Source organism: Hypanus sabinus, chromosome 12 (assembly GCF_030144855.1).
Source record: "Hypanus sabinus isolate sHypSab1 chromosome 12, sHypSab1.hap1, whole genome shotgun sequence".
In the NCBI taxonomy this organism is placed as follows: domain Eukaryota; kingdom Metazoa; phylum Chordata; class Chondrichthyes; order Myliobatiformes; family Dasyatidae; genus Hypanus; species Hypanus sabinus.
The window spans coordinates 103,556,135-103,569,999 of record NC_082717.1 but is presented as its reverse complement, the minus strand read 5'-3'; the positions used below and the strand labels follow the sequence as shown (position 1 = coordinate 103,569,999).

Below are 13,865 nucleotides of genomic sequence, written 5' to 3'. Positions count from 1 at the left end.
GAAGTTTATAATAGAAATGGAGAGTTGTGGAAGCTGTTAAAAAGCCAGGAAAACTCACATCACTGACATTAAAGAAACTTAATAGTGTGATAATTAGGTGTGAGTTTGTACAGACTGTTCTAACATAACAGAACACCTACTGAAGATTGCTAAAAAGTTCAGGTCCATCAGCTAACTTACCTTCTGACCTTTGGCAAGAGCGCCTTGAAATTAATTTTAAAAACCTGCACATGTTGGAAATGAAATTAAAGCAGTAACTGCTGGAAAGTTTCAGCCTGTCAAGACACATCTGTAGAGAGATGAACCAAGTTAACGTGACAGGTTGAAGCTGTCTAGTCTGCTGAGAATCTCTTACAGGTCTGAATTGCGTTTCATAGCTTTTACATTTTTTTGTTCTTTTTTCTTAACTGTCTGCTTAAACTATTTAATGAGATAGTTTCATCAACAGTTTATCACCATGACAACCCTTAGTCTATCAGAGAGATACTTTTTATTTTATTGATTCTTCAGCCACCCTCTGAATTTCAAGGGCCGTCAACCTGAAACGTTCCCTCTGCTTCTTCACAGATGCTGCCTGACCTGCTGAGTGTTTCCAGTAAACACAAAGTACACTGCAGAAGCTGTGGTCAAATCAAAATGTACAAACAAGCTGGATGAACTCAGCAGGTTGGGTAGCATCCGTTGAAATGAGCAGTCAAAGTTTCAGGCTGAGACCCTTTGTCAGGATTGAATAAGGAGGGGGCAGGGGCCCTATAAAGAAGGTGAGGGGAGGGTGGAAGGTGCCAGGTGAAAAACCAATCAGAGGAAAGATCAAGGGGTGGGGGATGGGAAGAAGGGAGGGAATAAGCCTTATACACTTCAATTCCCAATCAAGAAGGCCTCAAAGCCCTCCGCTACTTTCTTGACAATAGACCTCACCAGTTCCCCCAACACCACCACACTCCTCCGGTTGGTGGAACTGGTACTCACACTTATAACTTCTCTTTCGTTTCTTCCCACTTTCTTCAGACCAAGGGTGTAGCTATGGGCACTCGCATCGGCCCCAGCTATGCCTGCCTCTATGTGGGTTATGTGGAACAATCTATGCTCCAAATCTATACTGGTACTGCTCCCCAACTTTTCCTTCGCTACATTGGTGCTGCTTCCTGCACCCATGCTGAGCTCGTCAATTAAATCGACTTTGCCTCTGACTTTCACTCAGCCCTCAAATTCACTTGGTCCATCTCGGACACTTCTCTCCCCTTTCTCGATCTCTCGGGTTCCATCTCTGGAGACAGACTGTCCACTGATATCTTCTATAAACCCACTGACTCCCATAACTACCTTGATTATACCTCTTCCCACCCTGCCAAATGTAAAAATGCTATTCACTATTCCCAGTTCTTCCATCTCCACCACATCTGCTCCCAGGATGAGGCTTTCCATTCCAGGACATCTCAAATGTCTTCTTTCTTTAAGAATCGTGGTTTCCCTTCTGTCGTCATCAACGATGCCCTCACCCACATCTCCTATATTTCCCGCACTTCGGCCCCCACCCCATCCTGCATCACCACAACAGAGACCATGTTCCCCTTGTCCTCACTTACCACCCCCACCAGTCTCCGGATCCAGCATATTATCCTCTGCAACTTCCGCCACCTTCAACAGGATCCCACCACTAAGCACATCTTTCCCTCTCTACCACTCTCTGCTTTTCGCAGGGATCGTTCCCTCTGTGACTGCCTGCTTTATCCCTGCAAGCGTAAGTGCTACACCTGCCCCTACACCTCCTCTCTTACCACCATTCAAGGCCCCAAACAGTCCTTCCAGGTGAGGCAACACTTCACTTGTGAGTCTGTTGGGGTAATCTATTGCATCCGGTGCTCCCGGTGCGGCCTCCTCTACATCGGCAAGACCCGACACAGATTGGGGGATCACTTCGTCGAGCACCTCCGCTCCGTCCGCCACAACAGACAGGATCTCCCGGTTGCCACCCACTTCAACTCTGCTTCACATTCCCATTCGGATATGTCCATACATGGCCACCTCTACTGCCATGATGAGGCCAAACTCAGGTTGGAGGAGCAACACCTCATATACCGTCTGGGTGGCCTCCCCAGCCCCTTGGCATGAACATCGAATTCTCCAACTTCTGGTAATTCCCTCCCTCTCCCTTCCACCATCCCACTTTCACTCTGCCTCCTCTTCTAGCTGCCTATCACCTCTCTCATGATTCTGCCTTCTTCTACTACCCATAGTGCTTTCCCCTGACATTATATATCTGGCCCTGCTTCCCCTCCCCACCCCTTTATCTTTCCTCTGATTGGTTTTTCACCTGGCGCCTTCCCCCCTTCCCCCACCTTCTTTATAGGGCCCCTGCCCCCTCCTTCTTCAGCCCTGACGAAGGGTCTCAGCCCGAAACATTGACTGCTCATTTCAACGGATGCTGCCCGACCTGCTGAGTGTTTCCAGTGGTTTCCTTTTTAGCTTCAGGCAGGCTGAACAGACAGAAGACAGCATGAGGCAAAAAGTGGATAGCTCTCAGATTAGAAAGTTATAGCCAGTGAGGTACCACAAGGATTAATACTGGGGACTTAATTATTTACATTTATTTCTGACTTAGTTGTATATATCTGCATTTGTTGATGGTAAAAGGGTAGTTTGGAAAAGGACAAAAGAAAATGGGGAGGTTTAGTGATTATCACAGAGTCGTAGAAAACTACATCACAGAAACAGGTCATATGGCCCATCTAGTCTGTGCCAAACCATTTAAACTGTCTAGTTCCGTCGAACTGCAGCCGAACCATAGCCCTCCAGACCCCTCCCATTCCTGTACCTGTCCACGTACACAAAACAAAACAGTGGGAGAAAAGTTAGGGGATGGATTATAATAAGTGAATATGTATGGTAGGAAAAATCATAAAGCACACTATTATTTTAAAGCTGTGAGACGTGAATATTGTGTTCAGAGACATCTGGGTTTTATCTGTATATATGTACTCTGTAATTTGGGAAATGGTTGGCAAGGCAGAGATACATCTGTACCAAAGGAGGTGTAAGGCGCTCCTTCCCTCCACTAACCCGCAAGTCACCCTTGGGCAAGATGTAGTGCCTGCTTAGCCCTCAATCAGGGTCACGTGAAGCCATGGGACCAGGAGGTGGATGGTTGTATGAGCAGCCGGTGCACATCACATCCTGGGTATGTGACCTCTGACACCAGGCAGGCAATCTCTGAAGAGTATTGATAATGGCTGGGGTCACCCATTTTGTAAAGACATTGCCCAGAAGAAGACAATGCAAACCACTTACGTAGAAAAGTTTGCCAAGAACAATCATGGTTATGAAAAGACTATGATCACCCACATCATACGACACAGCACGTAACGAACAGATGGATTTAGAAAAATGAAATTTTATTGAAATGGAAAATTGTGAATGGGTTTACAGGTTCAAAATTAAGGCTTCCTTTTTGGGAATGAGATAAGGAACAATTTCTTTTTTCTGAAGATTGTAAATCTTTAGAATTCTCTACTTCAGAGAGCTGGGGAAGCTGATCTATTAATGTGTTCACTGTTGAGGTAGGTATTTTGTTAAACTGCAGGGGATTTGAGGAGTGTGGCAAAGGGGAGTGAGTCTATCATCAGACTGGCCATGATGTTACTGAATGTGGAGCAGGGTTAAGGAACGAAATGCTTCCATTTTTCACATTCTGTCAAGCTACCAAAGAGAGATTCAGGGAGTTAATTGATCCATGTGCTTGTAGACTGGATGTGACAGCTCAGCAAAGATGCAGTCTTAATTTATTTCTACTCAGTGTCAGTAACTGTATGGGGACCATCCTTTCCAGATCCCATTTCAGTGAAATGGTGCAGAATTGGAAACTTAATGCCTACACAGTGTTGTGCTCTGATGTCCTAATTAACATCCCCAGAACTTGTCTCCGGGATTGCTGGCATCATTTCACTGCAGTTTATCTCTGCCTTCCAGATAACTGCAGCAGAGTTAAGACAAGTTAACAATCCTGCCTGTGATCCCAGGTTATTTGCTCAAACAGAAAACAATTAGTGACATTTACTGCCACTTTTCAGCGTTGAATTTGACAGTGGACATCACAATGGAGCTTATTTCCAAAACAGCACAGTGGTAACTCTGTTAGTTTTATTTATTTATTTCAGTTTTGTGTTTGTTTTATGCTCATCCATTTTCCTATCTTTTCTCCAGAGAAATTTTCCTCAAGAGAATTTGGACAGATGTGTGGGATATGAGGCAGGTGAAGAAGTGGGCTCAGTAGGGAAAGCACTATTAAGTATAGAGAGAATACACTATGTGCTTTAATCAGGGCAACCATATAAATACAGCTTACATCTCTGAATGGGTAAGTCAGGGTTCCTGAGGCTCTCACTGAACGTGTTCAGAAGCATGAAGAGTAATTTTCCTGAACTTATTTTGTGTCTTTTTGGTATTTTTGATTTTTGCTTCTTTTTCTAGAGAGTGCATGGCTAGAGCAGAGAAAGTATGGAGGAAGTGAGTGGACGTCATAATCTGGGCATCATAAGGTGTGAGCAACCTTAATTGTTCAGATACTCCTTTCCGACTCTGCATTTTGGTCCCTCTATGTGTTACTTAGTGAGCTTTCAGCTTGGTTGAATCATCCATATAAATGGAGTCATTTTGAAATCAAAGGAAAATGCGTTCCATAGCAAATCCCAGTACAATAATAGGGTATTACTTTTCTCTGATGGCCATAGAAACGCTATCATCAGACACATTATCCAGGGATTGCAGTCAAATCATTATGAGTGCCAAGTAAACAGACTCTCACTTCTTTTTTGCATTAGTTGAGCAGGGCAATGTTATCAGCTGAACTTAAGTTGCTTAGTGCAATGAAATTATAACTATGGAAGACAGGGAGGCAATTCATGGCCATAACTGTGCTCATTTCTTGGCACTACATTGTAGGATTGGCAGTTGATGAACATATTCAAGTACATAATATTATTTATTAAACATATAGTAATTTTGAATTTATCACAAATGATGAATGGCACAATGGCACAGCTAGCAGAGCCACTGCCTCACACCTCTTACAGTCTGGGTTCAGTCCTTCTGTCTGGATGTAGTATGTATTTTCTCCCTGTCATTGTATGGGGTTCCTCCATATGCTCCAGTTTCTTCCCACATCGCAAAGACGTGCAGGTTACTTAACTGGGCGCTATAAGTTGCCCGTTGTGTGTAGGTAGGTAATAGAATCTGGTGGGGGGGGGGGCGCGATATTGAAGTGAATGTGAGGAGAACCTAACAGGTTTCACAAAGGATTAGTGGAACTGGCTGCTGGATGCCCGGTGTGAACTCAGTGGATAGAGGGAGCCTTTTCCCATGCTGAATGACTATCACAATGTGACTCTGGATCCTGACAGCCAGGTCCTACTTAATGGACATGCTGGGAGAATGCTGCCCTTGTTAATCCAGGGGCCAGAATAGAGATTAGTGTGTCAAGGTGCCTCTTTGCAATCCCGCAGGCTAGATTTGTAAACTCTGATCTCTTGTACCAGAACAGTGTTAAAAATGGCAGAGTAGTTCTCCTATGAGAATCAGAGTAAGTAATGCATCACCTCGTCAGAATGAATGTGCTTTCTCTCAGTGTGCAGCTACTTACCAACCGTGTTGAACTTCCAGCAGAGCTGAACAGCCTTTCTCTTACAACTCCCGCACCCTGCGAGATGTAGTTTACGTGACTGACCGTCCCAGCAGACAATGCTGGACTGAAAACTCAGCCAAAAATAAACTGGCCACTCAACTATATTACAAACAGCGCTTGGCATCTAAAGCAGGGCAGGCTTTTCTTTCCATACGTAGTAGTGGAAGGTAGAATGAAATATCTTGGACAGAACACATAAGAAGGGTCACTGACACACTGGACAAAAATACAAATGAGAATAAAGGAGATGAGAAAAAAAACAAACCTACAGCTTTTGTCATAGGCAGAATAACTGCTGAACTAGAACCAGTCGTAATGGTAAACACCTTAACTTTATTTGATCCATCTTTACATGAAAAGCCAATTTTGTTTGCATGTAGTCCAGTTTCAGAAGAGTATTTGTATTTAGAGAACTGGAAACATCAAATAACAAGCATAAACGATGAAACAATTAAACTGCTTTTGCCCAGTCTTCCATTTAAGCTGTCAAAGTGCAAGCCCATAATAGTATCAGAAACAATTATTGCTTTAAAATTAACTTCACTTTTCATTTATTGCAGAATTCATTTTAATGAAAAAATTCCATTAAATACCAAATTCTACACATCATTCAAGCTAGATTTCCATAATGTATGCATACTAGTAAGATAAACTAAGGAAGCTTAATATGACAAAGAAATGGGAAAGGAATTTTATTGAATTGTGATGCTGTTAACAATGAGAATCAAGTACAAATGGGGACTTTTGGAGAAGAGTATATTCACTGGCTGCATCACAGTATGGAAACACCAATGCCTTTGAACAGAAAATCCTACAAAAAGTAGTGGATATGACCCAGTCCATTACAGGTAAAGCCCTCCCCGCCATTGAGCACATCTACATGAAACACTGTCAGGAAAGCAGCATCAAGCATCAGGGACCCCACCACCCAGGACATGCTCTCTTCTCACTGCCGCCATCAGAAGAAAGATCCTCAGGACTCACACCAGGAACATTTATTATCCCTCAACCTTCAGGCATTTGAACCAAAGGAGATAACTTCACTTGCCTCATTACTGAGCTATTTCCACAACCTATGGACTCAATTTCAAGGACTGTTCATCTCATGTTCTCGAATCTATTGCTTATTTATTTATTTGTTGATTTTTGTATTTGCTAAGTTTGTTGTCTTTTGCTCACTGGTTGAATATCTCAGTTGGTACTATCTTTCATTATTCTATTATGGTTATTATTTTATTCTGGATATATTGAGTATGCCCACAAGAAACTGAATCTCGGGGTTGTATGTGGTGATATATATGTACTTTGATAATAAATTAACTTTGAAATTTGAACTTTTGAACATCAGTAGATCAAATAGCAATTAGTGTCTTACATCTCATAACGGGCTGACCACATTGACAAAATCTATGATTTTGAGAACCTGAACTAGTTTAATAAAAAAGAAAACAGTCTGCACATTTATTTCTTCTACCAAAATGCATGACTGTGCATTTTGCAACATTGCATTTTATTTGCCATTTTGTTGCCCAGTCTCCTAATCTGTCTATTATTAAAAACATTACTAATCTGTTACTCAACACTACCTGCCCCTCCACCAATCTTCATATCATCTGCAAATTTGGCAACAAAGCCATCTATTCCATCATCTAGATCATTGATATACAGGATAAAAAATGTGGTCCTAACACTAACCCCTGCAGAACACCACTAGCCACTGGCAGCTAACCAGAAAGGAATCTTTTTATTTCTACTCGCTGCCTCCTATCAATTAATTAGGCAATGCTTTAACCATGCTAGTAACTTCCAGTAATTCAACGGACTCTTAAATTGGTAAGCAGCCTCATGTGTGGCGCCTTTTCAAAGGCCTTCTGAAAATCTAAATGTACAACCTCTACGGTATCCCCTTCATCTATCCTATTGTAATCTCCTGAGAGAATTCCAACAGGTTTGACAGACAAGATTTCCCTTAAGGAAGTTTTGCTGACATTGCCCTATCTTGTACTGTGCCGCCAAGTACTCCATAACCTCATCCTTAACATCTTCCCAACTACTGAGGTCAGGCTAATTAGTCTATAATTTACTTTCTGCTGCCCCCCTACTTTCTTAAAGAGTGGAGTAACATTTTCAATTTTCCAGTTCTCTGCAACCTTACCAGAGTCCAATAATTTTTGAAAGATCATTACCAATGCCTCCACTATCTCTACTGCTACCTCTTTCATAACTCTAGGATGCTGTTTATCTGGTCTAGTTGATTTACGTGTCTTTAGGTTTTTCAGCTTTTTGAGCACCTTCTTCATTGCTCTCATTTTTATTCCCTCACACCCTTCAACATCTGGCACACTGCTAGTGTCTTCCACAGTAAAGACTGACACAAAATATTCATTTAGTACAACTGCCATCTCCTTGTCCCCCTTTATTATTTTTCTGGCCTCATTTTATAGCAGACCAATATCCATTTTCATCTCTTATTTATTTTTATGAACTCGAAAAAGCTTCTCCTATCCACTTTGCTAGCATGTTTTCATATTTCATCTTTTCCCTCTTAAATGATTCTTTTAGTTGCTTTCTGTAGGTTTTTAAAAGCTCCCAATCCTCTATTTTCCTGTTAATTTTTGCATTGTTATATGCCTTCTCTTTTGCTTTTACATTAGCTTTGACTTCCCTTATCAGCCATGGTTGTATTATTTTGCTATTTGAGTATTTCCTTTTTTTGGAATACATCTATACTGCACCTTCCTCATTTTCCCCAGAAGCTCAAGCCACTGTTGCTCTGCGGTCATCCCTGCCAGCATCTCCTTCCAATTTACTTTGGCCAGCTCCTCTCTCATACCACTGTAATTTTCCTTACTCCACCTTCTTGTACGCAGCCTCTGTGTTGGTGCTCCATTCAAATCTGTCATCCAGGTGCAGTCCCTCACCACATCTACAGATTTCTACAGATGATGACTCAGTGTTGTATCTGAAGTACAAGGTATACAGGGTCAATAGGAAGGGAGCCAATGCAGTCCTCCTGTGGGGCCCCAGAGCAGCTTATAGCCATGTCTGACACACAGCTCTGAAGCCGTGCAAACTGTGGCCTGCTGGTCAGGTAATCCATTAGCTAGGCTACAATGGAAGTGCCAATCTGCATTGAACGGAAGTTTTTCCTCCAGCAATGAGGGCTGTATAGAACTGAAGGCACAAAAACCGTGATCCTTAGAGTGTTGCCTTGCTTATCCAAATGGGAGTAGGCTCTGTTCAGCAGGTAGATGACAGCATCGTTGACTCCAGTGTGCTCCTGGTAGGCAAACTGCAGGGGATCGGAGGCTGATCTGACCAGGGATCGGAGGTGAGCCAGGACCAGCCTCCCTCGGGTCTTCATGTTGTGTGAAGTCAGGGCTACTGGATGATAGTCATTCAAGACTTTTGATCAGCCCTTCTTGGGTACTGGGACCATACATGATCTTTTTCACACATCTGGGACCCTTTCCAGGCTGAGACTCAGATTGAAAATGTGCTGGAGAACTCCACATAGCTGCTCAGCACACTCCCTCAGGACCTTGGGGTTCACACCATCCAGTCCCAATGTTTTGCCGTGTCTGAGTTTCCGCAGAGCCTTTCTCACTTGCTCAGTAGTGAAGGTGAGTTCATGATGACTGGGGAGTTGGTGGAAGGTGGGGGCTGGGGGAGGTAAAGATTGGGATGATAGCAGTTGGAATGTGGAGCTGTGGATGGCCAGTGCAGGGCAAGGAGGGGATGTAGACGGTGGTAGCCTGTGCCCTTTGTCCACATGTTGAACTGAAGAGGAAAGGAGGGAGAAGGGGACGGATTGGTGCTGACAGAGCATTGGGTGCCTCGGCACCTGGACTGGTGTGCTGAGGGGGGTGTGAACAGGAGGGCAATTGGCCAACCTAATGAAGAGTTGATTTAACTCATTAGCTCATTCACAGCTGCATCTTGGGGCTCTACAGCGAGGTTGACTGAAGCCAGTAATGTTCTTCATGCCTCTCCACAACTCCCATGTGCTACTCTGCCCAAGCTTGTTCTCCAGCTCTCTCTTATATTCCTCTTTAGCCACCTTGATCTTCTCCTTCAGCTCCCTCTGCACATGTTTCGATTCCTCCCTGTCTCCTGATCTAAAGGCTCTTTTTTGTAGTTGAAAAAAGCCTTTAGATCACTGGTGACCATTGGTTTGTTGTTAGGAAATAGCGAACAGTCCTTTATGGTATTACAGCGTCCATGCAGAAGTTGATGTAGCCAGTGATGCAATCAAGAAATCCACTAATGTCCCCCCCTTATGGTTCACAGAGCACACCTGTCAGTAACTTCTAAGCAGCCCTTCAAGGCCTCGATGCGCTTGAGACCATTTCTGTACTATTTTGGTGGTAGCTAGATGTTGCCGTACTCTGGGCATGAGGTGAACTGATGGTGATCTGATCTTCCAAGTGGGGAAGAGCTGTGGAGCTGTGTGCATCTTTAATATGTGCAGATAAGAGATGCAGTGTTTTATTTTCTCCTGTATGACACTTGACAAACTGATCAAAGGTGGGTAGGGTTGTCAAGAGAGAAACGTGGTTGAAGTATCCCGATACTGCAATGAATGTATTGGAGTATTGAGTCTGGAGTCTTGCAATGGTGGTACAGGTGTCCTCAGTTTTTCGAACGTTCACTTTACGACACCTTGCTGTTACGAAAGACCTACATCAGTTACCTGTTTTCGCTAACAGAAGGTGTTTTCACTGTTACGAAAAAAGGCAGCGCGCGCACCGAGCAGCCAAGCTCCTCCCCCGGAACTGCAATCTAGCTGCCATTGCTTAAACACATGCCTGTGAGCATCCGTGCTTTATGTCGATTTATTTTGTGCATCCGTTAGCAGGATGAGTTCTAAGGTATCGGAAAAGCCTAAAAGAGCTCGTAAGGGTGTTACACTTAGCGTAAAATTAGACATAATTAAGCGTTTCGATCGTGGTAAATGAAGTAAGGACACGGTGAGTTTGGTTAAGGGTTTGTGGAAGTTGATGAAGATGATGTTGAAGAGATTTTGGCATCCTATGACCAAGAACTGACAGATGAAGAGATGATGAAGAGGAAAGGATAACAATTGAAACCAAACGCAGTAGCGAATAGCCCAAAAGTCGTGAAGCAATTGCATGAGATTTTTGTTGCGATTGACATCGCTGCAATGATTGCAGAAAAGTATGACTTTAATTTTGAAAGGGTACGTAAGTTTAGGGCATATTGGCAGGATGGTTTGAGTGCTTACAAAGAACGGTATGATAGAAAAATGCACGAGGCTAAGCAGTCAAGCATACTGTCGTTTTTCAAGCCTTCCACATAAGCCACAGCAGACGACAAACCCCGACCTTCAACATCAAGGCAGGAAAACATAGAAGGTGACCTGCCTGCCCTGATGGAAACGGACGACGATGAGATGACATCCCAGTCTCCTCTACCTCCCACCACCCCAACCTCCAACAACTCAGCCTAACACACTATCATCAGTGTGCTCGCTGTCTTCCCGATTCCAGTAAGTGAAACTACACTGTACATACATTATTTCTACTTTATATAGACTGCGTATTTTTATGTATTATTTGGTACAATTTCTTATTTGGTATGATTCGGTAGCTTCATAGCTTAAACGTTACTGGAGAGAGTGCTTCTGCAAGAGCGCTTGTGCCGAGTGTTTCTGCTGTGAGTACTGACAAGAGTACTTGGGTGAGATTTTCACTACGCTAGACAGTGCTTAATGATTGCAGAGAATTATTTCTACTTTATATAGGCTGTGTATTTATCATATCATGGCTGTTTTTAATGTATGTTACTGTTATTTTAGGTTTTATGTGTTATTTGGCATGATTTGGCAGGTTTTTGGGTCTGCGAGCGCTCACAAATTTCTCCCATATAAAGAAATGGTCATTGCTTCTTCACTTCACGACATTCCGGCTTTCAAACCGTTTCATAGGAACGCTCTACGCTGCATTGGGAAGGTAGAATGTAGGCAATGAGCAATATGGCGAAGTTGATAAAAAAAGGACACAAACCAAGCGGTTCGATGTCCGGACTGCAGATCTGTTCTTTCACAGGTAGAAAGCATTAGCTATTTATCAAGCATTTTGAACCATAGCTGAACAGCTGACACTGAGCTGTGAAGCTCCCATGTGAAGTGTCCTGATATTAGCAGAGAAGCCTTTTAAAGTGCTTTAAAAAACAAAGTACAGCAGATGGTGTGGCTGGATTTCCTTATGATTGCCAGCCAACCGTACTTTCTGGACTGTCAGCTACTGCTTATGTCAGCAACATCGATAAACAGAATTGCACAATAACTGCCTGCATTAAACGTTAATTTGTTACTGGAAAAGCATCAATAGCATCACACCAGTGGCATTCCCAACCACAAATACCAGTTGAATTTTGTGATTCCACTGACTTATCCTGGAGACGGTTAACCGATAAATTAGTTTACAAAGCTGGAATTCATTGCACAGGTGTGGGAATTAAATCCACAGTGAAAGATATAAGGAGGGTCTTGGAACTGTTAATAAATCCATCACTGTTTATATTATGAACATGAAATATGCGATTACAAAAGCAGATTGTAATCAACTCATCCTCCAAACATAAGTGGCAAGGCCACAAATAATAACACAGTTAAGTATGTAAATTGCAAACTCAGATCTATGTCCATTAGGCAAGCTTGGCCTAATGGAGAAGTCAGCACTGCTCCCTCCTGAGGCTTTCAATTGAAGTAACAAAATGACCTCCTGGGATTCATATCTATTAACGTGTTTAAAGGGGAACCTGCTACTTTGGGCAAGTGCCCTGCAATCAAATTATCTGCAATTCAAAGTACATTTGTTATCAAAGTATGTATGAGTTATACAACCTTGAGATTTCCCTGTGTACGGGCAGCCAAAAAACAAGAAACCCAAAAGAACCCATTAAAAAAAAACACCAACAAACACCCAATGCGCAGAGAGGAAAAAAACGCACATATCGTGCAAACAATAAAAGCAAACAGCAGCATTTCGAACGGAAGTGAGTCCATTGACATGAAGCCCAGAGGCTCAGCCTCAGGTTCATCACACAGCCGGGCAAATCGTTGTGGAGCTTACAATTCAAAGTTGCGCTTGGCTGACAAAGAAGACATAACACACACAAAATACTAGAGTTCTCAGCTGGTCAGGCAGTATTTATAGAGAGGATTTAAGAGTCCTAGTGAAAGGTCTCAGCCTGGAGCGTCGACTGTTTATTCCTTTCCACAGATGCTGCCTGACCTGCTGAGTTCCTCTAACATTTTATGTGTATTTCTCTGAATTCCTAGCATCTGCAGAATCACTTGCACGAAGGAGAGTTAAGTTCCCCCGTCTCTGTGTCGAAACACCCTTACACCAACCTCCTCCTCTCCGCCCTCCAAATCAGGCATTAAAACTGTAGCGTCAGTTGCTAAGGTTTGGTACTAGCTGTCAGCAGTCTGATTAACTGGTATTATGTATTTCTTATCATATTCAGATGGAGCTTGATGTATCTTCGTATGAAAATGTCTACTACCTATTTTGGATTCTGGAGCAGATCTTGCAGCGCAGGAAGCCAGCAGGTAGTGGAGCCGCAGCTGTGAATTTAGTGGAGCTGGAAAAACTGCAACAGAGATTAGACCAGACATTGCTTCATCTATCAAGTGATTTCCCGTTGTTTACAGTGTACCTTTGGAAACTAGCAGGTCTGTTCGATGCACAGCAGAAAGAGAACTGAAGTATAGTTCCATATTTTACAATCCAGCCTCAACTCTCTCAAACGTGTCAACTTCCCTGCATGCTAATTTTTAAATACTTAAAACTTATAAAGACCTCTAAAAATGTTCAGATGCAGTGATGTACAAAACAAAATCAGGAAAACTGCCCTTGTGTTCAAATGTCTAATAAAGAATTTTATGTATACTCACCACAGGCTAGCAGTGAATTGCCATTGCATTTCTGAAATAGTAACTCTTCCAAAAGGCTGAACTACTGATGGCTTTACCCTGCCGGTATAAACCATTTTCATTCCAATCTAGATTAATTTGCAGAAAAGAAAGGGGAGTCAAGTAACTCATGAGAACCGAACTTTAACTCAACACTAGAATGAATTTGGTGTGACTGTACAGTGCTGTGCAAAAGTCTTAGGCACATATATATAGCCAGGGTGCCTAAGACTTTTGCACAGTACT

General features: G+C 42.8%; 1 protein-coding gene across 1 annotated transcript in view; it reads left to right on the top strand.

The window, feature by feature from the left end:
- Positions 1 to 13,580, top strand: part of mei4 (meiosis-specific, MEI4 homolog (S. cerevisiae)) — a 254,031-nt gene extending 240,451 nt beyond the window's left edge. The window contains exon 5 of the mRNA XM_059986607.1: positions 13,172 to 13,580. Within this exon, the coding sequence (XP_059842590.1) occupies positions 13,172 to 13,411 (240 nt within the window). The 3' untranslated portion in view covers positions 13,412 to 13,580. The remainder of the gene's footprint in view (positions 1 to 13,171) is intronic.
- Positions 13,581 to 13,865: the final 285 nt, after the last annotated feature.